Source organism: Hyperoodon ampullatus (genome assembly GCF_949752795.1).
Source record: "Hyperoodon ampullatus genome assembly, chromosome: 15".
Lineage (NCBI taxonomy): Eukaryota > Metazoa > Chordata > Mammalia > Artiodactyla > Ziphiidae > Hyperoodon > Hyperoodon ampullatus.
This window is the reverse complement of record NC_136928.1, coordinates 54,292,694-54,319,939: the sequence shown is the minus strand read 5'-3', so window position 1 is coordinate 54,319,939 and position 27,246 is coordinate 54,292,694. Positions and strand designations below refer to the sequence as shown.

At 40.2% G+C, this 27,246-nt stretch overlaps 1 protein-coding gene and 1 pseudogene across 3 annotated transcripts in view; one reads left to right on the top strand and one right to left on the bottom strand.

Annotated features, from left to right (window-relative positions):
* MTA3 (metastasis associated 1 family member 3) overlaps positions 1-21,583 on the top strand; it is a gene marked incomplete at both ends in the record, with an annotated part of 150,390 nt that extends 128,807 nt beyond the window's left edge. The window contains 6 exons of one of the 2 annotated variants that reach the window (XM_079720939.1): positions 1,928-2,052; positions 5,118-5,269; positions 6,131-6,353; positions 14,245-14,331; positions 17,283-17,429; positions 21,528-21,583. In XM_079720939.1, the coding sequence (XP_079577065.1) occupies positions 1,928-2,052; positions 5,118-5,269; positions 6,131-6,353; positions 14,245-14,331; positions 17,283-17,429; positions 21,528-21,583 (790 nt within the window). Of the gene's footprint in view, positions 1-1,927; positions 2,053-5,117; positions 5,270-6,130; positions 6,473-14,244; positions 14,332-17,282; positions 17,430-21,527 lie in introns of those variants that run through there. The other variant, XM_079720940.1, reaches the window with a different exon arrangement.
* A 2,659-nt stretch (positions 21,584-24,242) lies between these two features.
* On the bottom strand, positions 24,243-24,947 carry LOC307064227 (hepatic leukemia factor-like; annotated as a pseudogene). Its single transcript has one exon. The product of its transcript is annotated as a hepatic leukemia factor-like (transcript).
* Between the last annotated feature and the right edge of the window lie 2,299 nt (positions 24,948-27,246).

Genomic DNA, 27,246 nt, shown 5'->3' with positions numbered 1-27,246 from the left:
ATTATCAGCCATTTGACTTCAAGGGGCTACCACTTCTTTCTATGTATAGTAGATTTTAAAAATCAGAAATATTTTTACATACCCTTGGAAATCTTAGTCATTCTGAATCACCACTTTTAACTTTGTACTTTTCCAACTGAAAACTGTAAGAGGAGAAACACGTTCTGTCTGGTTTAAAATGTGTCTTTAAAACCAATTTGTCTTCAAAATACATTGCTGGCACAGATTTGAAGTGTAAATATTAGCCCTGTTTATAGAATAGGGCCCTCAGTGCACACAGAGGTTAAATGATTTCTTCTTGGGTGGCGATGGGGCGTCAGCTAAGAATTACAGTAACAGTGCCAGAAAGAAATCTTATTTTTTTTAAAAAATTTATTTATTTTTATTATTTTTGGCTGTGTTGGGTCTTTGTTGCTGCATGCGGGCTTTCTCTAGTTGCAGCGAGCGGGGGCTAATCTTCGTTGTGGTGCGTGGGCTTCTCATTGCGGTGGTTTCTCTTGTTGCAAAGCACGGGCTCTAGGCGTGCGGGCTTCAGTAGTTGTGGCACGTGGGCTTCAGTAGTTGTGGCACCCGGGCTCGGTAGTTGTGGCTCGCGAGCTCTAGAGTGCAGGCTCAGTAGTTGTGGCTCATGGGCTTAGCTGCTCCGCGGCATGTGGAATCTTCCCGGACCAGGGATCAAACCTGTGTCCCCTGCATTGGCAGGTGGATTCTTAACCACTGCACCACCAGGGAAGCCCAGAAAGAAATCTTAATTTGTCGTCAGGCCAAGGTTACATATTAGGCTTTCACTGGTAAATGTAAGTGTGGGAATGAGAAACAGCAAAAAGGAAACTCACGAGCGTACTCTGTGCTGAAACTCCAGGTGTCTTAATAGTTGTGAACTCTCATTACTTCACAAGCCACAGGAAGATAGAGTATGGTCTGCATTTAGTCATTCAGCATTCATTACTAACAAATAATTTGCTAATTTACTTGCTTATTTTTTGCCCAGCAAATAGACATGAAAGCTCCTCTAGAATGCAAGCTCCTTGATGTCAGCACTTTTGTTTACTGGGCACTGAATAAATATATGTTAAATGAATTATGAGTGTATTGAGGACATACTATGTACACTTGTACAGTATTCTTAGGCATGGCTGATAAGCAGGGGAGTTAGGCTACCCCAGATGGGAAAAAGTGAGCCATGTTTGCTCAGTAAATACCAAGACAATCTGGGTTACATGTCTGTGAGGAATTATGGCCTCTGGAAATCGATAGATATAACTTTTTCCTCTTAAAAAGAAATGCCTCAAATACATTTATTGTTTTTTTTAATTTCAAATGCTACTTAATCTTCGTCATAAAAATTCAAACATAATAGAAATCACGAGTGGTCACAATCTCCTGAAATGCTGACTTTTACCTCTCGAGATATGCCTTGCTGATATCCACAGTGTCTCAGAGTTGGGCATGTGGCTTTCGTGTAGTTCCCTTGAGAGCCAATGCGTGGAGTCAGCAGCTGTCACATCAGCAGCAGGAATGAGACAGTGGTTTTCTCTACACACAACACACTACCCTTGGCTTAACTATTTAATCCAAAAATTATATTCTCAGGAGAATTTATGATAGGTGATAAAGTTTAATAAGTTGTATCTTTCAAATTTATCAGAGGGTGTCCTAAGGAAATTGTGTTTGAGTGGAGAAGAGATACGGTGTATTTATTTTGTGAGTGTCAGGCTTAAGAGATTGGTTTTTACATAACGTTGGTTTGTAAAGATAACTGGTTTGGGTTCCTTTTAACACCTTACTTTTACCAGTTTATTTCTTCTTCACCAAACATTCAAATGTTTACTTATGTGTAGTTAAGATAAATCAATAATGAAATGTAGAGCCTTTTACCTTGTTATGCAAGTCATTTTTATCACTTCACTTTATATTTCATTGAAAGCAGCAAACCAAATCCCAACCAAATATCCACCAGCAATGGCAAACCTGGTGCTGTGAATGGAGCCGTGGGAACCGCATTCCAGCCGCAGAACCCTCTCCTAGGGCGAGCCTGTGAGAGCTGCTATGGTAAGTTTTCTCCAGTAGGGCTTCCCCCGCTCCTTTGATGCCTGTTGTGGGTGAAGGGAAGGGAATTGTGCTGGCACTGCCGGGCAGGAGGTGTGAGAGGTCAGCACTGCGCAGAGGGCAGAATAGTGTAGCCTCAGAGTGAACAGGTGCCCATCCTTACCTTCCACCTGGACACTGAGTTTAGGTATTGGGTTTCCTTTGATTTGCTTCTGTGGTGTCCTGGGTTTGTTGAGCAGTGTGTGGTAAGCTGTATTCAGAGCTGTTATTAGCTTTGTGCAAACCATGGTCCCACGAAATATACCAGACCCCCTTTTGGTGTTTCTCAGTATGTTTTGACAAATTAAAGGCTCCAAATAATTCTGTAGGAAAGACCTGCGTGTGGATAAACTGCTATTTGTAATCCTCAGATGAGTTTCCCTTAGAGCACTGGCTTGGGAGATGCTGTTTTATGATAATTTTGGCCTCAGGGCCCCAGTCTATTTATCAGTATTTATCCATGTAAAAAAAACTACCCAGTGCCGGCAGTATTATATTTGCCCTGGATGTTAAATTGGGTTGGTGAGATGAACTGCTAGGTAGTCGACACTTTTTTTTTTGGCTGCGCCTCGAGGCATGTGGGGTTCCCCAAACAGGGATTGAACCCATGCCCCCTGCAGTGGAAATGCTGAGTCTTAACCACTGGACTGCCAGGGAAGTCCCAGATACATTTTTTATATTTATTTAAAACCTCAAACGACAGTATAATTTCTTAAATGGGACATTGGTGACACGGTCATCTATGTTTCCTTCCAATCATAGTGGCCCGGGGTGGAAGAGGGAAGGGCACTCATATTTATTAAAAGTCTACTTGGTGCCCAGTTTTTGCCTCTCAGCAGCTCTTGGGGGCTGGGGGCGGGTAGGCTGCTGCCCTAAGGACACAGGGATGAGGGGCGTTTTTGAGTCTGCTCCATACTCCACACCAGGCTACAGCATTGGAAAAGGCTTTCAAAGCCAAATCATATAATCATCTTTCCTGCAACCAAGGAAGGTGTGAGCCAGGGAGATTGCTATCTTCACAGAAATAGCATATGTCTAACCATTTTCTGCACTATGGGAGAACAAAGGGAAACACTCTGTGGAAAATTAGATTTTTTAATAAAATAAATAAATATTTATTTATTTATTGATTGATGCATTGGGCCTTCGCTTCTGTGTGCGGGCTTTCTCTAGTTGCAGCGAGTGGGGGCTACTCTTTGTTGCGGTGCTCAGGCTTCTCATTGCGGTGGATGGGAGCAGAGCACAGGCTCTAGGCACATGGGCTTCAGTAGTTGTGGCACGCGGGCTCAGCAGTTGTGGCTCTCGGGCTCTAGAGCGCAGGCTCAGTAGTTGTGGCGCATGGGGCTTAGTTGCTCTGCGGCATGTGAGATCTTCCCGGACCAGGGCTCAAACCCATGTTCCCTGCATTGGCAGGCGGATTCTTAACCACTGTGCCGCCAGGGAAGCCCGAAAATTAGATTCTTTTGGTCAAAATTTTACATGGATTGCATAACTGTTTTTGAGTTGGCAATTAGATTTTGAACTTCATTTATATTTAAATGAAAATAAGAAGAATCCTGTAGACAAGTGGTAGTCGCTTAATGTGTCTTATTTTTGCCTTACAAACCCCTTTCATGTTAAATAATTATTTCACCATTTTTATGTGTGCGTGACAAATAAGCAATTTTAATTTTAGGTCCATGTATTAAATAATCTATTATAAAATGTATCTTACTATAATATACATATAAGTTTTACCTTTATAGAAGGATAGAATTTGGTGTTTTCTATTTGTCACTTTCATTGAATTTGAGTTAATTATATAAAGAGAAAGACATTTGTTGACATACTAAAATGACATGTCATGATTAATTTGGGTGAAAATGTATATTTAAATATGAGTGAAATTTTATATTCAGAATCCAAAATAGGCCCATGCCTAATATTTAGGATTCTTAAAATTTGTGTTTTAAAAAAAATCAGCTTATTTTACTATTTGTTTTTAAATTACAAGAGGAAAGGTTTTTAGGCTGCTATTTGCAAGGAGTCCTCCCAAAATAATACATGATGGGTTCACAGTATCATTTTCAACAAACTAAGAGTTTGACTCTAATGATCACTATATCTTCTCTTTTTGACATTGGTTTATGAAGTGTTAGTTGACACCCTGATGTGCTGTTTGAACGTTTTGACCTGATAAAGGTAACTTACAGATCAAGGGAAGGATATTCCTCGGCAAACTTACAGAATCGTAATTTTATGTACCTTATTAACTTAGTGTTCATCATCAGTGTTTTCTGTCTTAAACTTCAGACCCATTGTGGGAGTGCTTTAAATGTTATATGGCAGTATTTTAAACTTCAGAGCAAAGCAGCACAGGTTTGTAGTTTTTAGCTCAGGAATGAATCAATCGAGCTATCAGGTCTTAAGCATGCCGTGATCTTGGCTACACATGCTCACTTGACAGGGACTTAACAGTCTGGAAAAGGATTCTGTTTTTAAAGAGAGAAAAAGTAAAATAATTATTTTATCTATTGATTAAAATAACGGAATGGAAAACAGATACCTGTTTCTGTCAGACTTCTACCTTTATCTGAGGGGTCCCTCTAAGCACTTCAAACCCTGAGGTAGTTTCTGAACCACAGGTTTGAAAACCTGGATTTAGTTTAATAATACCTTTCTGATAACTTATTTCCAGAAATGTACACAGTATTTTTAATATTTAATATTGTACAAAATGTTTTTAATGAACCAACAAAAACTCCTTCAGCAGCACAATGTATAATATAGGGCACTTCACCTAATGGCCCCTCTTAGTAAGGGCCACAGGCACTTGATATCTATAAAAATAAATGGTTTAATGAATTCTCACTTGAAAAATACATACATGTATTAGACTTTCCTGTTTGTTGGGTAAACTGGAAGAAGAAAAATAGCATTGTAAACTAAAGATGGCTTTGGAATATTTTTGAAACATTTGACCTTATGTGTATTGATATTACAAGTTATGTCGCATTCTTTGTTTTTTCTTATTTTTCCTCCATCTTTAGCTACACAGTCTCATCAGTGGTATTCTTGGGGCCCACCTAATATGCAGTGTAGGTTATGTGCAACCTGTTGGCTCTATTGGAAAAAATACGGAGGCCTAAAAATGCCCACCCAGTCGGAAGAGGAGAAGTTACCTCCCAGCCCAGCTACAGAGGTACACAAGCAATAGTCTTTTTAGTGTTGAGAAATGTAGTGTTTTTCAGCGCCTGGATCATTCCTTGGAGACAGAAGTACAGAATAGGATAAGTGAAAAACAAACAAAGCTTTATAGCTAAACGTAGTACTGAAACGTTGAGGGTGGGTATGGAGATAGGGGCAGGGACAAATCCAGTTTTTTCAGGTATTCAGAATATCCGTCTTGAGAGATTACTCAGAAGAAGAACAACGTGTGTGAGGTGTTAGCCTGAGTAGAGAGCTTACAAATTAAATACTGGTTTTAATGGCTTTTTTGGACACAGTTTGCAACCTTTCAGTACTGTTAAAAATGTGTTTCATTGCATAAAGTAATAAGTACAAACTGAGCATTCTTTCTGTCCCTGGGCTATCGTAGGAGGGACAAGAAGGCATGGACTCAACCTTGAGGTGAACAACAGTTAAAATATGATTTTGGTAAAATTCTCGTAGATGGCAGATATCAGGCACCTATGTCTACCAGAGGGAGGTTGTTCTTTTTGAGAGCTAGCAAGATTTAAGGACCCCCTTCAATGCTTTTTTTTAAAAAATAGTCTCTCCCCTGGCAATTTTTTACTGTTGTGAATGTGATTTTGGATTGTTAAGGTCAATTTAGGAGAAAAAAAATATAGGATCACAGACACCCTTACTTCCACCCAGTTTCCTTCTCTATTCCCCACCTCCTACTCCAAAGTACATACTTTTAAATCCTCAACCCCGTAATAAGTTATGGATTCTTCAGTGAAAGACTTAAAAACTGCGCTTTTCTTTGAACAGGATGCAAGGAGTATTGTATTTTGACAAGTTCTGTTCTTTACATGTTTGTTGGTGTCTGATTTTATAGGACCCTCGAGTTCGAAGTCACATGTCTCGCCAGGCCATGCAGGGGATGCCGGTCCGAAACACTGGGAGCCCAAAGTCTGCAGTGAAGACCCGTCAAGCTTTCTTCCTTCACACTACATATTTCACAAAATTTGCTCGTCAGGTCTGCAAAAATACCCTCCGGCTGCGGCAGGCAGCAAGACGGCCGTTTGTTCCTATTAATTATGCTGCCATTAGGGCAGAATGTAAGATGCTTTTAAATTCTTAACCTTATATGTTGTGCTTCTGACCATTTCCTCTCTTTCCCTCTCTTTCTCTTTTTGTTTTTGTTTTTGTTTGCAATAAACATAAGTTCTTGTGTACAGCCTTTTATTTGGTTTATTTTTTTTTTAACATTGTTTTGTCTGCTGCCATTTGTATAATGCCAACCTGAAAACATTGAAACTTCTGCAGTCTTTATGAGAAAGTAGTGCTCAGCAAAAGATTGATGGGAGGTGATCCTATCCAGTGGGGTTTTGTGATGGAATTACCTGAAAGCCCTTATCGAAGAGGGATTTTTACCTATAAGGTAGAATAAAATTTGCCAATTTACACTAATGAGAAATTGTATGTCTTTGTAAACTTCTCAATTTCCCACAAACCTTTTACAATTATCATACAATATTCTGGAAATTCATGGTGTTTCATAACAAATTAGAAGATTTAGCAAATTATAAATGAATTTTAAAGTTTTTTGGGTGAATTTTCTGAAAAACACATTTAATTTTTACAAGCTAGTGTCTGAATTTGTGGTTGAGCATTCTTTCTATTTGTCCAATTTGGTTTCCATTTCATAATCATATACCATATACATTACTACATAACATTTACATGACTTTATTACTCATTATCAACACATTCAGTGTTGCTTATGTTTTTTTGTTGTTGTTAGAACAAAGGTCATATGTACCGATGAATTGCAGGTTGTTCTGTTATTACCATGTACCCCTAAATGTGTCCATAATTTGTGTGTGAACTCTGATTCTAGTCTTGCTACTTTTAGTTACATTCCTGTTTAGCATGTTAGAGCCATGAAACTTTTTTTCCCTATGGGATGAGAAAACTTGCTGTCTGGCTTAACAGGTAGGAAATCTTAAAGACATTCAGTAGATAACTCTATCTGTGAGATAAGAAATTTCTTATTATGAGATGTTCCATTTTGATTTAAAGAGGGTATCGGTAAAAGGAGTGATGATTGAAAAGTGTTTTTTGTTCCTAAAGATAATTTTCAACAGAACAGTTGAAAGGCTTTAAAACTTACAGGTAAAAGCTTTATAAGAAGAAGAAAAGTGCTCTGTAAAGTGAGTAGAAATTGCAAGTAATCTCTGCGTCCCATGGAGGGGAAACTTAGCTACATGAAACTCATGTATATGTGAGAATTTAGGCATGTATATTGAGGTTTTGTGCTAGCATTTCTGAGTTCATGGATTTATGTTATCACTTTCTTGCCATTTTAAGGAACTAGAAAATATTTATATCCATGAATAAATGGCTTAGCTGATTTAAAACACATACGTTTATATATAATTTATTAAATATAAAAAATAAAAAACACATGAGAAAGAAAGTGAATGAAATTCTTCCATTAAAATTGGCCAGGCTCCAGGATCATCTTCGTTGCTATGAATGGAAAAGAAACTATCACCAACTAAATTGGCTTCCGAGGAAGCTTCTGTTTCTCATTAAGCTTCTGTTAATTTCTCAGTTAATTTGCAAATTGTCTTTATTTTGATGATTCTTCAATGAAGTATGTTTTTGTGTCACCTTATTTTAATTTTTCTCAGTTAAAAGGCCATGCTACTAAAAAAGGGTCGAGATTAAATTACCTGCATTTTATTTCTACAAACATATAGCTATAATAATGATAATGGTAATAAAAGAACAGACTCCTTTGTTGTGATGAGAGTCAAGGAGCATATTTTATTTTGTATTTAGCTTCATTGGTCAAGTTACACATAGAATCAGATTCTCAGAATAATTTTACCTCGAGATGTAAAACTATAAAGTTTCAGCAGCCACCTACTCAGTCCCAGTCCCCCCACCCAGCAAGCAGCTAATGAACTCTTTTCCTAGCATCTAATTGCTTCTTGCATTATCTTCTCCCTTCTTATATTTGTACTTTGTCACAACCTCTTTAGCAGATTCCTTGATCTTGGCTTGTTAGCAAGATTAGGTGTTAATAACCTGATGTCTGTATGCAACCATGTTTATGGTCCAGGGGGAGGTTAAAGCTGTATTTGTTTTTTTGCTTGTTTTTTTTTTTTTTTTTTTTTTTTGTAAGCTTTCCTTGGTTTCTCAAAGGCAGTGGTGACCCTGTCCCTCCCCCAAAAAGTTAACAATCACCGTGATGGTGAATGACTTTCAGATCAGGTGAAAGTTTGTAATTCTAAAGATATTGATGGATCAAGAGCTCCAATTAATGCATTTAGAATAATTCTTTATAATATTGGAAAAGGAAACTAGTTTTGCCTGTGAACTTGAGACTCTTCCTCTTATAAGAAGTGTAGAAGTTGACCCCTTCCATGGCTCCTGGCCTTGGCAGCAACACCACAGCCAGTATCACAGCCAGAGTTGATGGGGTATCAGACTGCAGAAGAGTGAAGAAGTGGGGAGCTGAGGAGATAAATTCTCAGTTACATGGGGGAGAGCATAGTCATAACTTTCAGATCTCCACTTACAAGTTAATCCTTGTTTAGAGGAAGTTTTGTTTTTTTTTAAATTTGTTACAGCAGTGCTCTCTGGCCTTTATTTTCACTAAGAAACCGGTGTTAAGGAATACAGTATAGTGAGCAGGGGAATCTTTGTTTGCATATCCATAAAGTATCGCAGGAAAATGTAAGAAGTAATATCTTTGGGAAGGGAAACTGGGAGGCTGAGGGAAAAGGGTGGGAAGGAGACTTACCACTATTCATCCTTCTAAACTTTTTCAATTTTGAGTCATAGGAATATATTTCCTATTATAAATTTTTTTTAAACTTGAAATAAGTATACACTATGACCAACATGTGTTTTTTTGTTGTTGTTTTTGTTTTTATTTTGTTTTGTTTTTGCGGTACGCGGGCCTCTCACTGTTGTGGCCTCTCCCGCTGTGGAGCACAGGCTCCGGACGCGCATGCTCAGCGGCCATGGCTCACGGGCCCAGCCGCTCCGCGGCATGTGGGATCTTCCCGGACCAGGGCACGAACCTGCATCCCCTGCATCGGCAGGCGGACTCTCAACCACTGCACCCACCAGGGAAGCCCCAACATGTGTTTTATAGATATAGATATAAAAAATTACTGTTAAAACCAAATCCCAAATACCTATTTATTTGAATGATATACCTTTATATGTAAATATGTAAGTCCATGCTAAAAATTGCTAACATCAGTACAGTGCCTGAGCCAGTTCTACCATGTAGATAGTGCTTAATAAAAATGAATTGCTAGACCAAAACCCAAAACGTTGCATAAAGAAAAGTACGATGTCCTTGACAAGATTTGCAGATCAACTGCATAGTTGTAACAGCATCAAGTTTCAGACAGCCTGCCCCTGCTTCCCCTTGACACCCCTCCCCTCATTAAAAAAAGCCATACTATAATGATGATGGCTTTCCTCCTTTGTTACTATCATGAGACTTTACCACTGAGTTACTGGATGACTGACTTGTCAAAGATCTGTAAAATCACCCAACACCGGATGAGCACAGGGCTTCTATTTGAGACTCAAGATCCAGAGACTGAGGTTAAATAGAGGTAGTATATTAGCAGCATTTCAGAGATGAAGCAAAAGTCCCCGGAGAAATGGATCCAAATGACTTAACCTGCCCCCTCTAGCTTGCATGGATAATTAAGTAGTTTCTGAGTTGATAACACACGAGACTTGAATGACAGCACCGTTCCCCAGTATGAATGTTTTCAAGAGATACATGGAGCCCTTTTTTTCTGTTTGAAGATGTTAAATCGACTTCAGAAGTATTATCCCAAGGGCCCATATTCAGAAGAAACTTGTTATATATTTTATGAGATTTCTAGAGGTTTCTCAGTGAAAGTTACTGTTAATAATTGTATAAAGTTTTGTGAAATTTTAAGTTCTAACATTAGGAGAACAGTTTTGGCTTGTTTATTTTGGTAGTTTATTATTTTGATAAAAATTTGTCTTTGAATGGATACTTAAGATTTTTTTAAAGGTACGAAAGTAGTTAGAAATCTTAACGCCATTCCCATTCCTACCTCTTTTGGAGGTAACCATTGTCATCAGTGTCTGAAGTATCCAGAGACATCCTGTGTATCTCTAAGAAACTAAGAAGGTGTATTTTTTGTTTTTGTACAGACGTTAATGTCTACATTGTTCTGCACCTTGCCTTTTTTACTTAACGTATCTTGGAGGCCATTCCATACCAGTACATTGAGAGCTACATCCTCTTTTGTGTGTGTGGGGGGGTGATTTTCTTTCTTTTTTTTTTAAAGTATATTTATTTATTTTTGGCCACGTGACATGCAGGATCTTAGTTCCCCGACCAGGGATTGAACCTGTGCTCCCTGCATTGGAAGTGCAGAGTCATAATCACTGGACTGCCAGGGAAGTCCCACCTCCTTTTTTTATCAGCTGCATAATAGTCTATCTTGTACTTGAGCCAGTACTTCTCCTATTTTTTAAAAAACTAGGTTGTTTCCAATCCCTTTCTATTACAAGTAGTGTTGCAACAAATATACAGATATCATTTAAGACTGATGTATGGGGCTTCCCTGGTGGCGCAGTAGTTGAGAGTCCACCTGCCGATGCAGGGGACAGCGGTTTGTGCCCCAGTCCAGGAAGATACCACATGCCGCGGAGTGGCTGGGCCCGTGAGCCATGGCCACTGAGCCTGCGCGTCCGGAGCCTGTGCTCCACAACGGGAGAGGCCACAACAGTGAGAGGCCCGCGTAAAGCAAAAAAAAAAAAAAAGAAAAGAAAAAAAGATGTATGAAATGTGCATGTAGCTGCTTATAGGTTAAATCCCTAAAAGTAAAACGTCTGTGTCAAGCAACTTCCATTCTGAATTTTGATAGTTACTGCCCAGTTGCCCTCAGAAAAACTATGATTTACACTCCCACCACAGTGTCTAGAGAGTGCCTGTTTCTCTAGAACCTTGCCAGCGGTGTTATCCATCTCTGAAACCCTTAACTAGTTGACAGGTGACATGTAAGTTATTTTAGCTTGCATTTCTCATTTTGAATGAGGTAGAAAATTTAGCATATATTTGACAACCATTTGTATTTCCTTTTTTGTCAACTGTTTTTGCCCCTGGCCTGTTTTCTATTAAAAGTCTTACTGACTCATGGGAACTTTTTATATTTTAAGGAAGTTAGCTCTTGATCTGTAATGCAAATATTTCCCCCATTTTGTCTTTGATTTTGTTGATGATGTATTTGCCAAGCAGATTTTTTAAGTAGTTGAATTTATCTTTTTAAAAAAAAATTTTTAATGGCACATGCGTTTTGTGTCTTGTTTAGAAATGCCTTTATAATTCCTATAAGAAAATTCTATGGATGGTTTTACTTTGATAGCAGTTTTGAAGGCCCATGTGAGATATTTTTGTGAATTTTGATTCAGTATGTACTTTCTGCAAGCTTTCTGTTTTATTTTCCCCTCTAATATTTCCAAAACATTTTAGAAAGATAGCCATGAGTTACAAAAAAAGGTAACTTTTTCCAGGTTTACCTCAGGGAGATATAGCTCATCCTCTAGGAGGCCAGGGAAATATGCCTTGTGCTCAGTCAAGCCATTTGAGTGAGGTGAAAATGCTCTCCCTCTGGCCAGATTTTGATTCCTTCTGGTTTCTTCAGGCATTTCTCAGGTTGCTTTCTTTACCTGTGTGCTTTTAATGGGTACTAATTAATTATCTCTTTAAATATAGTTAGGTGAATAATTTGAGAGCAAGGTACCACTGGCCTGGTCTTGAGTACAGACCAGGATTCTTTTTAACCAACTCAAAAGTGGACCTGATCATCTATGTTTATGATCATTTCCTCGGGACAGAAACTATTTTTTTCTATTTATATTCGGTATAGTCACTGAATGGATGCAATTTTTATGTTAAACAGTCATGCAGTAGTCTTAGCACCCACCTTTCATCCTAATTTATTCACAGTTGAGACTGATCTTGCCACCAACTACTTCCTATAAAATATAATGAAGATTGATGAAATATGGATCCTTCTAAACAGCTTTGATCTCCCACTCAGGTGCTCTGTAAATTCTCACTGGGAACATTACATAATGAATCCTACTAATTTAGTGAGAAATTAAAAGCAGGTTAATATAAAGTGAAATGTCTGTGGGTATTGTGTTGGTGACTCCTTTGATGGGTTTGTTGATTATCGTCAAGGTGACAGTCATGTGGGAGTTCATCACTTGAAGTCACATTGGCAGTTTTCCTTTGGGCCTTATAGGCTGGAATAAAGAGCAAAGTTAATCTTATTACTAGTAATACAGTAATGGTTTTTGTCCAAAACATGGAGCGAATACTAAGATGATTCATTCAAGCTTTATTTTATTAATAGAAAATAAATTTCTTCTCGTCCTCTTCCTACGTAGAACTTGAATTTTAGGTGAATTAGTAATATTAGGAAGGAATTATTACTGTAAGCACACAGTGATTTGACAGGTGTTTGATCCTTGCAGGGTTTGGACTGCTTTTTAATGTTTGTTTAGATTACTCCTCCAAAATATGCTTATTATATTTCTGACTGTATCTTCACTATTATTCAATAACAGGTGAAAAGCTTCATAGCTTAGTGATTTTTTTTTGCTCAAAGGAAATCAGCTGAGTAGGAGGAAAATAAACTGGACCATTTATAGTTGTCAGTGGTTGCATAGTAATTAGCCAGTGCTTGGGATATATATTCAGATTCCAGGCTGTCTGCAGTTTGTGCTTTGTCTATTTCAATATTTTTAAATGCTGCTTTCTCACCTTTTCCTGTTTAATAGTTATTGGATAAGCGTTTCCTTGTTGAGAGGGCTAGAGCTAATGAAAATGTTAATTTTTAATTTTAAATCATTTGAAGTTCCGGATTGAATTATACATTTTAACACTAATAGTGCAGAGAATCCCTGTGGAGGTCAAAGAAAATTTCCTGTATGTAGGCCTAGAAATGTGGTCTCAGCCACAGAAAATCTGTAGGACATTTTTGTCTAAAATGTGAAGGTGGGAAAAGGCATAAACATAGCAGAATCATATCTGCTAAAGCTACTCTGTTAAGCTTTCTGACAGTATCTGCAAATTTAAAAAACATTTCAATACACATTGTTTTTGTTGCTTCACACTCTACAGCTTAACTCTTTGGTATGAGAGGCAGCCATGTTTCACATCTACTCTTCCATCTAATGACAGCTTAAAAATTAAAACGCAGACAGTGTTTCTGTTGTGTGCTTTATTTTTCTCTGAACTGTTTTATGGTAGGGTATGAGGAATGTGATGTGACCTCTATGAACTAATATCCATCACAGTATTTTACTATTCTGACTATTGGATGAACTACCTGTCTGCATACAGGTAACCTTTTAAATCTCAGCACTAATGACATCGTAGTAGGATATGAAGGATAGAAAACTAGTGATAAAACCAAATGACCCATTTTTACTTTTGGGAAGCTCTAATCTAATGGAATTGAATTTAATCGCGATAGATGAAGACTCCTCCATAGAGACCCACTCCATCTAGGTCAGGGATGGTCAAGTGTGTTACCTTTGTTAGCTGTCATTTTTGTCTTCCATGCCAGATTTATCTTCCATTAGGACTGATAACACCTCATACTTTATGGAAGTTTTTCTACTATAATGTAGAAATGCCATGGCTATTTTACAGATGAGCATGCACAGAAAGAAAGCATGTGCGTGTAAGATGTTAGCTACATTCATAAGGGACTTTAAAGTGAGTATTCTCCAGGTAAAATCCCATTCAGTCATTTGAACCAGAACTGAAAACGGTTTTCTTAAGCCCCAGAGGAAATTATGGAGGAATCTGGAGGATTTTTTGCACTGTTTTCCACTTGCACATTTTATTTCTGTGGTGTATGTAGCATAGGCAGAGAAATCAGCCTCATTGGTTGTCTCCGTGTTTCTCTCTCTCCTCAGATGCAGACAGACATGCGGACCTATCTGGAAGTCCACTGAAAAGCAAAAGCACTAGGAAACCTTTGGCATGTATCATTGGGTATTTAGGTGGGTATTTCCTAACAGAAGAAAAACTCGACAATTTCTGTATCTTATAATTGGCTATTCAAAATTGACATACCTAAATTAAATGCAAGCCTTTCAAGTAGCTGCAATTGGATACCTTCATATGTATAATCAATTTATTTTATTTCAGAAACTTTTTATTACCAAAACACACACAAAACATACAGAGTTATAGATAAGTTTACTTTTTCCGAAAATATCATTGAATAAAAATGTAATGTATATTTATGAATATAAATACAGATTAAGCAAAAAGGAAAATAAGAATCACTAAATTATTAGAGGATGAATATTTTTTTTTAACTGAAGTATAATTGACTTACAATGTTATATTAGTTTCAGGATCACCACATAGTGATCTGCCATTTATACACATTACAGGATGATCACCGTGATAATTCTAATTACCATCTGTCACCATTCTAGGTTATTATAAAATTAAGGATGAATATTCTTAATATTTTTATTTAGATCCTTCCACTATTTCAAACCCACCTCACCCCTTCCCTTAAATAAAGATTGGTTTATTTACTTTTTTTTTTTTAAACAGATAAAACTGGCTTTTAACCCACCTTTAAACAATATTTATAGTTTTAATGTGCCAATTAAGGTTACTTGAAAGGAAAGCATTAGTATTGCTTTCTGGTTTTTATCATGTTATTTAACTTAGAAGTCGCCAAAGATGATGGTTCCATTTACATTTTGAAATATCATAATTAGGAATAGTATAAAATTACTAGGCAATAACCTTTTTTGGGGGAAAGTTTTAAGATAAATAATTTACAAAATAATGACTGCTAAAATGGTTCCTACTATACCTAGAAGCTATAATGGCATGTTTTTATGCTTCTAATATTCTTGCTTTTTCATCTTCTCAGTAAAAGTGAAGTATATTCTCAGAGTTGCATTGAACGTTATTACTCTGTCAGAAAGATTTATATTTGTGAGTGTTCAGACTTAAGACATCCAGTCTTTTAAAAATCAAAGTGTAGCCTTAAAGTTGGTGTATTATCTGGTCCTCATCAGAGCATCCTAGGAGTCAGAAGTGCATAGCTCCTTCTTTGATGTTACTTAGCCACCTTATTTCCTGTTTTATTCCTCAGGGCCCAAAGAGTTGCTTTGATAGCCCCCCAAAATATCACATGGTTATCACAGGCACGACCTAGCTCATGGTGATCAAATCCTTGAAGTTTGCTATCTGTGTTCCCTTGCAGGGCCTAATCCTAGAAGCCCCTCCCACCTTCCAAGGGAAAGTTTATGATCATAAAAAATAGAATATAATTGCATATTAGTCAGCATTTCCATAGGTAATTATGTGTTCCTGCTATGGGCAAATTGGTTTCTGTCTCTACCAGATAAGCCCAAAGCAGTGCTGTCCTTACTAACTGAACCACTTCCCTGTATAACATATTTCTGAGTATTTACTATGTACAAGACACTTCACTAAGTGATTTGGGGAACACCAAGATGAATACAACCTTGCCCTCAAAAATCTTCAACTAGCCGGGAAGGCACACAGGTAAGAACAATTGAGCAAAGGATTAGATCCTATAAAAGAATTACAGGTAATAAGCATTGGGCACTTGGAGGAAGGGATAGTTATTTCTGATGGGAGTTAGGGCAACTTATGTGAAGAAAGTAATAGTTGATCTGAAGCTTGAAAAATAGGTAGTATTTGAATAGATAGAAAAAGAATGTTTTTCCCCTTATGAGGCCAAGAGAACTAGATGAACAAAGGCTCTGGAAAATCGGATCAGGGAAGGCAGGTTTTCTGGTCCTGATGGAGCATAGCGTATGGAGGTTGTGATGAAATATGAGGTTGGCAAACCTTCAATACCATGTTGAAAAAAAAATCAGCACTGTATTTTGGTTAGTACCTGATCCATTCCTAAATTTCAGCAAGTGTAGGATTTTGACCGGACCAATACTCCTAACAGCCCTTCCTAAATTTCAGTAAATAAGGCTGATACCCTGGCCCTCACCTGGGAAGACAGGGTGGCTTGTGCATGATTGGCATGTTGGGTGGTGACTCAGAATCAGTGAGCAGGTTTAGCTTTAGAGAAGAGGTTGCCTGATAGACTGAGGTCCTTAAATCCAATTTCTACAGTGTTGCAATTTCTGTCCATCTACTGACAACTACATACTTCACATAAGCACACATGTACCACATGCACATTACAGTTTTGTGATATATCCTCCGTCAAAGTTTTCTTCTGCTGCTTTTTTTTTTTTTTTTTTTTTTTGGCCATGCCACGCGGGACCTTAGTTCCCTGACCAGGGATCAAACCCGCGGCCCAGCAGTGGAAGTGCAGAGTCTTAAATCACTGGACCACCAGCGAAGTCCCATCTTCTGCTACTTCTTAACTCTAGTATTTGGTGTTTGGTGTCAGATTTCATCTATATCAAATTGTTTTTGGCTGGGAGTGATTGACCCTGGTCCTGTATCCTAGTTGCAGAGCCAGAGGAGGAATCCTGTTTTTTCAGAAAGCTCTCACACACCAGATGTGCTACATGCTATCTATGTTCCTGGTTTGATGGAGCACAAGGGTAGTTTTCTTTGAGGCTACCTCTCCAGATAGCCTTTGAATTTCTAATTCCTTGAAGAGTCAGACACCTTTTTCCCCTCATAAATCTCATGTTTAAGTGACCTTCCGAAGTGGCTTTTTTTTTTTTTTCTTATACTCACAACGTGAAGCTCAGAGCTTCAGCTAACAGGGGCAGAACCAGCTCCCTTTTGATAAATTAAAGCCATGGTAACAGCACTTGAAGTTGATTCATTATGCAAGTCCTTGGGAAAATAAGCTGGTTCATAAGGAACTGGCTCTTAGCTCATTAAGAAATAAGAATAAGATGTGTGCCTATTAGCCGATGTAAGTGCACACAGATTTTTAATACCATGTTCTGAGTTGAGAAACCTTTCTTCCCCCTGTCAGAGATCCATCCTTCGAAGAAACCTAATGTAATTCGATCTACACCAAGCCTACAAACCCCAACTACCAAGCGGATGCTAACCACCCCGAATCACACGTCTCTGAGCATTTTGGGGAAAAGAAACTACAGTCATCACAATGGCCTGGATGGTATGTAAGCCCAGGAATTCTGGGGGCCGATCCCGTAGGCTAGGGCATCTCTGCCCTTGCCTGCTCCCGAGTGTTGCCTGCCACATCCAGGAATGTGTAACAAACAGGTTCTTCTACGCCCTGATTGAACTGTGTGGGAAGGGGGATATGAGGGAAGGCTGCCATGGGCCACAGGGAAGACATGTTGCCAAGTGACATTTTTCCATCTCCTCAGAAGGGACCTTTCGGTTCACATTTCCCGTTAGGAGGCTTGTTTGAAAATGAAGTCTGTATTTAGCAGGTTGCCTCTTCTGGGTAATAATGCTCTTGCTGTGATGCACACTCACTGCTCATTTATGTTTTCTTGAGCAGAAGGGATTATTTCGCCTCATGTCTGAGACAGCAGTGTTGTCTGGGGGTTCTTCGGTGTTGTGTGGATCATTTTAAATTTGGCATTTGTCCCTGACTTCTTTCACCTTATCAATTTTCTTAATTGCTCAAGGGTACTACAGGTCATGAAAAGAATTGCATGGTTGATGTCTTAAATACAGAGCCAATAATTTGTTTGAAATGGAAAAACTGAGAAATATCACCTCTTATCCAAAGTACTTCTCTGGGGCTTGGCCATATAATGGCTCTTCAGGTGGAACTGAATTATCTTCCCGTTCAGACTATAAACACAAGTGTAACAAATCATCCAGGCAGTATATATTGTTGATTTCAATATTCAATATTGAATTTCAATATTCAATATTGATTTCAACACCTGGAGTTTGACGCTGTCTTGATTGTTTAAATGTTGGCATTTATTTATGAATAAAACTGTCTCCAGGCTTTTCATGCCTTGTGGTACTCTAAATTCCTTCAGTGACAGTAAATTATAACAAGGCCCGAGAGCAAGGATGTGGAATAGACCTTCTAGTAATAATTTCCCATGGTTATTTTCCTTCAGTATGACTTTGATAGTCATGGTGATGTCAAAATGAATAAAAAATTGAGGGTGAAGTGTTTAGTTTGCATTTATAGGATATCAATGTGCTGTAGATTTTTTTTGGGGGGGGGTTTGCAGTACATGGGCCTCTCACTGCTGGGACCTCCCCCGCTGTGGAGCACAGGCTCCAGATGCGCAGGCTCAGCGGCCATGGCTCATGGGCCCAGCCGCTCCGCGGCATGTGGGATCTTCCCAGACCGGGGCACAATCCCGTGTCTCCTGCATCAGCAGGCGGACTCCCAACCACTGCGCCACCAGGGAAGCCCTGTGTTGTAGATTTAATTCACCTCTCTAGGTCTCATTTTTCTTAATCACTTTCATTTATTCAACCAGCGTTTATTGAGCACCCACCAAGTTCCAGGCACTGAGCTTTCAAGAATTTAGCTGCACAGTAGTCTTGCAGAAATACTTCCTTGCTAATGAGGACATTGGCCATCCTTGCCTCAATATGCCTGATGTCTAGTCAGAAGAAGTCCAAGGAAGGATTGTGTCAAACTGTGGAGATTGAATTTCTTTCCAGCTTTTCCTTGCCCACAGCATGGGACCTTTAGGTTCAGGCTTAAATGGAATAAAGAAACTTTCTTTTCCATCTTATCACCTCCCTGGACTGTCTAGGTATATAGTCCTACTGCAGAAAGTAAGTTCTGGTTTATTTGATATTTATATATTCTTTATGGTAAAAAGACTCTCGCTGTGACTGATGCTGGAACAGCAGCTTTCTATCTTTCTCCACTCACACCCCATGGTCATGGTCATGGTCATTCTGGGCCCCAGTCCTACTCCTGCATTGCAGCTCCTTTTGTTCTTTCCTTGTATAACAGGAACCTGTCTCTTTGGAATTTCTAAAAAATGCCATTATGTGGTGTTTCCTCTCTAGGGCTGTTTGTCGCATTTCCTTCTGAATGAATACTTTTGCGAGGTCATTGCTTCTCTGCTCTGAACAGGAGGAACGGACAGGGCACACAATGAATCCCTGATGTTATGTTGACTGAGACCTTCAGCCTTGTTGAGGAAAAGACACTTGTCTCATTTTCTGAAGAGACATAGATGTTACACTTTTTTCAAGAACCATTTGTCTTTGCTCCCCTGTCATGGTACAGAGAGGAAGGCTGATGACATGTGACCTGCATTATCTCATCTGATTCCATTGACAGAAGGTTTCAAGTCAGGGGACTTAACTGTTTTGCATAACATGGTATCTCTACTGCCTGGCACAGTGCCTGGAACTTGGGGGGTGCTCAATAAATGTTAGTTGAATAAATGAAAGTGATTAAGAAAAATGAGACCGAGAGAGGTGAATTAACTCTTCCGGAGTTACCAAGTACTGCGTAAATGGGTTGGGGTTCCCATCCGGGTGTGACTGATTTCAGAGTCTGCTCTTTTTTTTTTTCTTTCTTTCTTTCTTTATTTTTGGCTGTGTTGGGTCTTCGTTTCTGTGCGAGGGCTTTCTCTAGTTGCAGCAAGCGGGGGCCACTCTTCATCGCAGTGCGCAGGCCTCTCACTGTCGCGGCCTCTCTTTGTTGCAGAGCACAGTCTCCAGACGCGCAGGCTCAGTAGTTGTGGCTCATGGGCCTAGTTGCTTCGCGGCATGTGGGATCTCCCCAGACCAGGGCTCAAACCCGTGTCCCCTGCATTGGCAGGCAGGTTCTCAACCACTGCGCCACCAGGGAAGCCCCAGAGTCTGCTCTTTTAACCACTGTTATAAATGAAGTTGAGGCTCTCAAACGTGCTGTATTAATCAGCAAAGTAGAAACTACGTAAGTTATTTTAACAGCTCTTGTAATATCAGAATCAATATGACAGATATTGAAGGACAGAATAGGTAAATGGGGAGCATGGGCTGGGGGACAGGAAACAGCCACCATCACTAGAGCTGCGAGAGCAAAAGGGACAAGTTGGGGTTATTACAGCTAGAAGCCCAAGGAGCTGGAACTCAGACCCTCGAGGAAAGGGCGCTGCTCTGTCGGTGCTGGCATCACTCAGAAAGTGTGATGCGGCTGGTTCTGGGAGTGTGAAGAAAAACTGGGAACCGACACACACTGCTGCTGCTCCTCGGGGTGATGCCGACGGGAGCAGGAAGGAGCAAGCCTGTTGCCGGGCCCCCAGCCTTGTAGGTGCCCTCGGGCACCCCCTGCTGGTGCAACAGGGATCTGGATGGCAGAGTTGAAATGGATTTACGGAGTCCCAACCCCACCGAGAATCGCAAAGCTGAGTTTAAGTGGATGGACGTGGAGCTGAGAGGCAACAGTGGAACAGAAACACATATTTTAGAAAATGTCCCCATTTTTGTATTCCGTGTGGACCTTTTCCTTGGGATAATGCATCTGTTTCTTGTCTCCTCAGGATATAAGATCCTGACTAACGTGAGTTTCCAAGGTGAGCTCAAAGTACTAGAAAAAAATGTTAGGCTAATAGTGAGTTTTCATGGGAGAGTTAATACCATTATACACTGGAATTGATAGGGACAAATTCATGGAAGAGCTTTGCCCTGTGTGATCCAATAATAAAATCAATTAGCAGTGCTGTAATTATCAGCATGTCAGACAGATGAGCAACCACACAGGATGTCGGTGGGCAGAACTAATCTAACTGGAAGCAAAGCCTGATTGTACTGAAATATCCAGGTCTCTCAGCTTTAGGGCTTCCTGTCCCCTTCTTAGCAGCTTGCCCCCTTTGCTCAGCCTCCACCCTCAGTTGGAGGTTCTTCATAATGGGAAAAGAGTCTCTGGATTTCTGCTGGTAGAAAGGATTTTACCTGACATTAAAAAAAAAAGATGGACAGCTCCTTCTTATCTTCTGGAAGTCACTGTCTTTCACCTGGCCCTGGCCCTGGTCCTTTAAAGGCCCTGGTATGCCTGGGGGCTGGAAGTCAGCACTCTGTGTCCTCTTAACCTGTGGCACCCAGCCACACACAGGCCTCTGTGACTGTCCTAATGGAACTTAAATTCCAAGGGTAACAAACAAAACCTGCCTACATAAGAAGCCTCATTTTTTGGAGTCAGTGTAGACTTACCCAGATCCGTGTCAGTCCCCCTACTTTCAGCCTTTCCTGTCAGGCTGTAGGTCCAGTGGTGCGCCACATGCCGTCGTGGTGCTTTCCAAATCCTGTCTCCTTTTCTGACTTACAGATGCTTTGATGACATTCCTAATGCCAGCAAACCAAGTATCTACCACACTTGGCTGACTTGGCTAACACCAGGTGGCTGTGAAGAGAGAAGGCCCTGAGATCAGTGGGGATAGAAGAGGCATTAATTTCCATGTCTGAGAGCCCAAAAGGGAGGGCGGCAGGGGAGATGGAATTTGTCTGTGCCGTGGAAAAAAGCACATCTGACTGTTCAGAGTCGGAAGGGATTAATTGCTGGCTTCTCTGATTATTTCCTATGTGGCTTTGGGTAAATCACTTGGTTTCCTTAACCTTTTTTTTTTTTTTTCCCCTCTTCTGTAAAGTACAGATTTCATTTGCCTTAACGGTGTTGTTATAATGATTAAAAATTTTCACCTACTTTATACCACTTGATCTTCCAAACACTTTTATGAGGTAGGTGTTATAACCTGCATTTTAATACTGAAAAAAACTGAAGCTCAAAGAGGTGAAGGGATTTGCCCAAAGTCACACTGCTAACAAGTAGCAGAGATGAGATATAAACTCCAAGTCTAAGGTTGTTTCCACTGGGTAAATAAGCACCCCTGATCTGTGTGTTGAGTGTAGCACGTACCTGGGAGATGTTTCTGTTTTCTGTGTATCGGAGATGGGTTTGTGTCTGCAAATACAGAGAGGAATGTAGAGGAATGTAGAGCAATTTTTCTTTGCTCAGACTGCAAAGTGTAAGCCATTATTGTCTAATCAAAGCCGTCACCTCCATCTCCTGCCTCTGTGAAGCTCCTCTGCCCATATCGTACCCCCTCCTTTTTCTGGAACTTAGGGGATAGGAACTATATTCGTGTCAGAGAGAGGGGAGAAAAAAGAAATAGAGGAAAGCCACAATCACTTAAAGGTGAGATGTGTTTTAATTAAATTATATGATATTCCCAGCATTGACTCTGACACATCGTCGGTGTTCATTAAGTGTTAAGATTCCATCCCCTCCTTTAAAGAAGAACTATTATTAATGTTCTATTTTGAAAATTGTTACAATATCAACCAAAGTTTTTGTAGTCATATGTGAATTGTATATAAATAAAATGTCAATACTTTCCTTATAATTACATTGATTTCTTACCTAAAGTTATGATTCTCAAAAAAATGACTCTTGGATTTGCTTGAAGGTAAATCAGTATGTTCCAATGTATATTTGCACATAAAAGGGGCCAGTATCTATAAAGAAAAGTTGCCCTTAAGTTATTTAGAAGAGTATTAAAGACAAAATTAGGTTTATAAAGAGGGCTCATTCAGCTTTCTGTAGGTTCCTGTGATTAGAGATCCTATGGCAAAGGGGATGGAACACCATCATCCTGAGGCAGCGAAATCTTTTTCAGAGTAAAGGCTGGGTCAGAAAAGACTCCAGAGATGAGAGGGGCAGAGGGGCTGTACAGGCATCTCTCACCCTCTCCTGACCCCCTAAGGAGATGCCCTGGGATCCCCTCCCCACCCCGTGTCAAGATGCTTGAGTTTTGGTCGATCAGCAGATCTTCCATTGCACTGCACAGGGACGAGGGGACTTCCTGCTATGTCTCCATCTTTATCAAATGGGGACCCTTGAGAATAGCTTCTGCTGTGTAGTGTTACAGACCAAGGGAGCATCAGCTGGAGGTGCTCTTAACCTTTCTCTGAGATGGCATGGCTTTTGTCCCAAGGGTACTACTGAAGCAGGACTCAGTGTGTCAGGAAAACCAAAGGAACAGGCTCAGAAGAGAGGTGAGTTTTCAGTGGGACAGAGTCAGATCATCTGAGAGAGGAAGTTGATGAATTATACAATAAACTTCTTTTTAATCTGCTCTCCTCTGGCTTATTTCCCCTGTGGTATGTGAGTATACTGCAGATCGTTATTTTTCTTATTCGTTTTCTGCATTGAGTAACATCATTTCTCAATGTCTTTATACCATGAAGAGGGTATCTAATGTGGATGCCTCTAAGTATAATATTATGATCTGGTGTGTGAAGACTGTCCTTTTGATGACTTGTTTCTGAAATCAGTGATTCAGCAGCTCTGTTTGTTTCCCACCCTAGGAAATGGGTGGTGGTGAGGGCCATTGTACCAGTGAGAGAGCTCTGGGAATGCATCTGCTGTCTTCACAAATCTCAATAAAAATAGACTGCCAGGAGCGGCTGATGGTGCTCCTCGGCATGCTTCGGCCCAGGCTGCCTTCTGTCAAAATTTTTATGTCATTTCAAAAGACTAAACCATTTTTTATGGAAGAACATTGAGTGCCCCTGGACTCACCTCTGGTCTCCTGTCCCAAGGTATAATGTTATAACCTGATTAAATATATCAAAGTACCTTGGAGTTTTGTTTTTTTATATAAATTTATTTATTGATTATTATTTTTTTTTATTTTTGGCTGCGTTGGGTCTTTGTTGCTGCACGCGGGCTTACTCTAGTTGCAGTGCGTGGGCTTCTCATTGCAGTGGCTTCTCTTGTTGCGGAGCACAGGCTCTAGGCATGTGGGCTTCAGTAGTTGTGGCACACAGGCTTAGTTGCTTCACGGCATGTGGGAGCTTCCTGGACCATGGCTTGAACCTGTGTCCCCTGCATTGGCTGACAGATTCTTAACCACTGCGCCAGCAGGGAAGTCCCTGCAGGTGGATTCTTAATCATTGCGCCACCAGGGAAGTCCCAAAACCTGGACATTTTATGATTCTGCATCACTGAAGGTAATCTGAAGTATTGGATGACAGCAGTGACTTAAATCTGCCAGGTACTTTTTCCTCCAGTGCTCTTCAGATCATCTGGGATGAAGACTTTGCGAGCTTTCTTAATCACAGGCTGTGGCTTCAGTTCTTCCTCAGAGAACTTGGGTTTGCAAGGGTCAAACATTTCCTACCCGGGGATGCTGGAGAGGGCAAGGTCAGCTGGGTCTGGCTTATAGCCCACCGGGACCTGGATGCTGTCAGGGTCAGTGGGGCTCGGAGTATTGTGGTTGGCTGGCAACAGCTGGTCTGGTCTGATGGGGCTCTGCATGCAGTTTGGGGATGGGATGCCAGAGTGAATGGATGCAGAGGTCCGACTGCTGAGGTCCATGACGGAGGGGGCAGCTGAGGAAGCAGGCTGTGGCCCGGGAGGTTGAGGGCTGTGGTCATGCTGAGACGGGCTGGGGGGAATACCATTTTCCGACAGAAACTCCTCCAGGTCCATGTATTCCACCTGGAAAGTATCTCCATCATAGGGAAGGGTTTTGTCCCATAAGGTGGGTCCCAAGAATGCTGACTGGGGGACCGTCGGGCTCTTACTGTCATCATCCAGCTTCTTTTCCTTGTCTTTATCTTTACTAAATGCGTCTTCGTGATGAAGGGGGAGCTTCAGCGGGTTCTCCAGCAAGGACCCGAGCACACCGTAGGGAGGTGGGATAAAGGTGGGATTCAGTGGGAGCGGTCGGAATGTTTTCTCCATCGCTATGCACTCAAATTTTTTTTTCTTAAAAAAAAACAACCCCAACCTCCCCCCAAAATGTTGCTGAGCTTCTTCCTCCGTCCTCTGCCAAAAGTTCTCGCTTTCAAGGCGGTGGAGACAAGGAGGGAAAAAAATTACCTATGTCTTTATAAATACATCTGCATAAAAATATAAATACATCTGCATAAAAATATAAAAACAAAAAACTTTTAGGTTCCCAGTGCAGTCCCCAGGGAGCGCGCCAAGTGCCCGTGGGCGCCTCCACGACGTGCAGGATGCTCTCACTTGCCTCGAACCCCTCGTCTTGTAAAATGTTCAAAATTGCGAAAAGGAAAGAAAAAAGACGCAGACGGCTGCAGAGGGCAGAAGGCACCGCACCAACCGCTGCATCGCGCCCTCCCACCCCTCCCCCTCCCCCACCCCTCCCCCTCCCGCACCCTCCCACCCCACCCCCTCCCTGCGTCGGGGGCCCCGCGGCCCACCGCCCACAATCTCTTTAGATCCCAGTGAAGAAGTGAGCAGAAGTCTCCCGAATCTGAAGAGCCCCAGGGGCAGTGAAAATGGAAGGATTTGTCACAGCCTAGTTGATCTGGAGACTCCCACTGGGTTTATTTTAAGCTTCCCAACCTTGCTCATTATTTTCTTTCAGTGTTTCCTGTTTTCCCTTCCAGATGACTGAGCACTCTTAAAGCTCAGAAAACATGAGTTATAATTTATGCGTTTTCCTCCCTCAACCAAATATTTATTTTTATCAGCGACTATTTACATATACATGAATATGAAAAGTAATTAATGTAAAACTGAAGAGCAAGCTTGAAGGCAGCTTCGTTATTAGATGGAGCTTCCTAAGAAGATACCTGAGAAGACCCTTTCCGTGATGGTCTGATTGCAGCGGCACTGAGCGCCTACAGGAACCCCTCTGGGGCAGTCAGTGAGCAAGGCCAAGAGTGAGTCCTGGGGAGACAGGGCTGATTACATGTAAGGCATCTGGGACCAGACAGCAGAAAAAAGGAGCAAAATGTCGGGCCTCCTGCATTGCTCTTCTAATTTTCTTCTTGTTTCTCCCCAGTTTTCATTCCCTGCATCTTTTTTCTCTACTTTCTGGAGAGTACTACTTTACTCAACTTTATATTCCAACCAGATTTGTCTAATTTCTCCCTTTAAGTCTGCCAATTTTTACTTCATGTAATTTTGAAATTCTGTTATTGAGTATGTAGTTAGAATTTTTATGTCTTTTTGACCTTTTTATCACTATGAAATGATCCTTTTTATTTCTGTTAAATTCATCTATTTTGTCTGATATTAATATGAACACACCAGATTTCTTTTTCTCCTGTTTTTAGTCTTTTTTTTTTAAAGGTTTAAAAATAGCCTTTTGGGGGCTTCCCTGGTGGCACAGTGGTTGAGAGTCCGCCTGCCGATGCAGGGGATGCGGGTTCGTGGCCCGATCTGGGAAGATCCCACGTGCCGTGGAGCGGCTGGACCCGTGAACCATGGCCGCTGAGCCTGCACGTCTGGAGCCTGTGCTCCACAACGGGAGAGGCCACAACAGTGAGAGGCCCGCGTACCGCAAAAAAAATAAAAATAAAAATAAAAATAGCCTTTTATTTTTCACATACGCAGACACACACAGACGTACACACACGTACATGTATGTATGTATGCATTTTTTTTTTTATGGAGAGAAAAGTTTACATTTTATTTTAGAACTGAGTCTGAAAATGCATAATTACTAGAATTCCCCTTAAGCTGCTCCTCATATATAATTTGGAAAACAAGATTTTTTTAAAAGTTTTATTGGATTATAGTTGATTTACAATATTGTGTTAGTTTCAGGTGTACAGCAAAGTAAATCTGTTATACATATATATATATATATATATATATATATATATATATATATATATATATATACACATTCTTTTTAGATTCTTTTCCCATATAGGCCATTACAGAGTATTGAGTAAAGTTCCCTGTGCTATAAGGTCTTTATTAGTTATCTATTTTATATATAGTATTGTGTATATGTCAGTCCCAATCTGTTTTTAGTTTTATAAATGAATTTTTCTATTTTTATTAAACTCAAAATAGAATGATTCTTATCACATCTCTAAAGCCAGCACATGTTGTTCCAGCACAGATTTTAAAAACCCTATAAAGCTATTTTTAATAGTATACTGTTTGTGTTTTGTGGAGACTGTATCTTTCCTTACTTCTTTGAGGATATTAATGATAGTGTTTTTCGTTTCTTAAGTTTTCTTCTCCATGAATAATCTATGTCTTCCAATTTGTGTTCTTC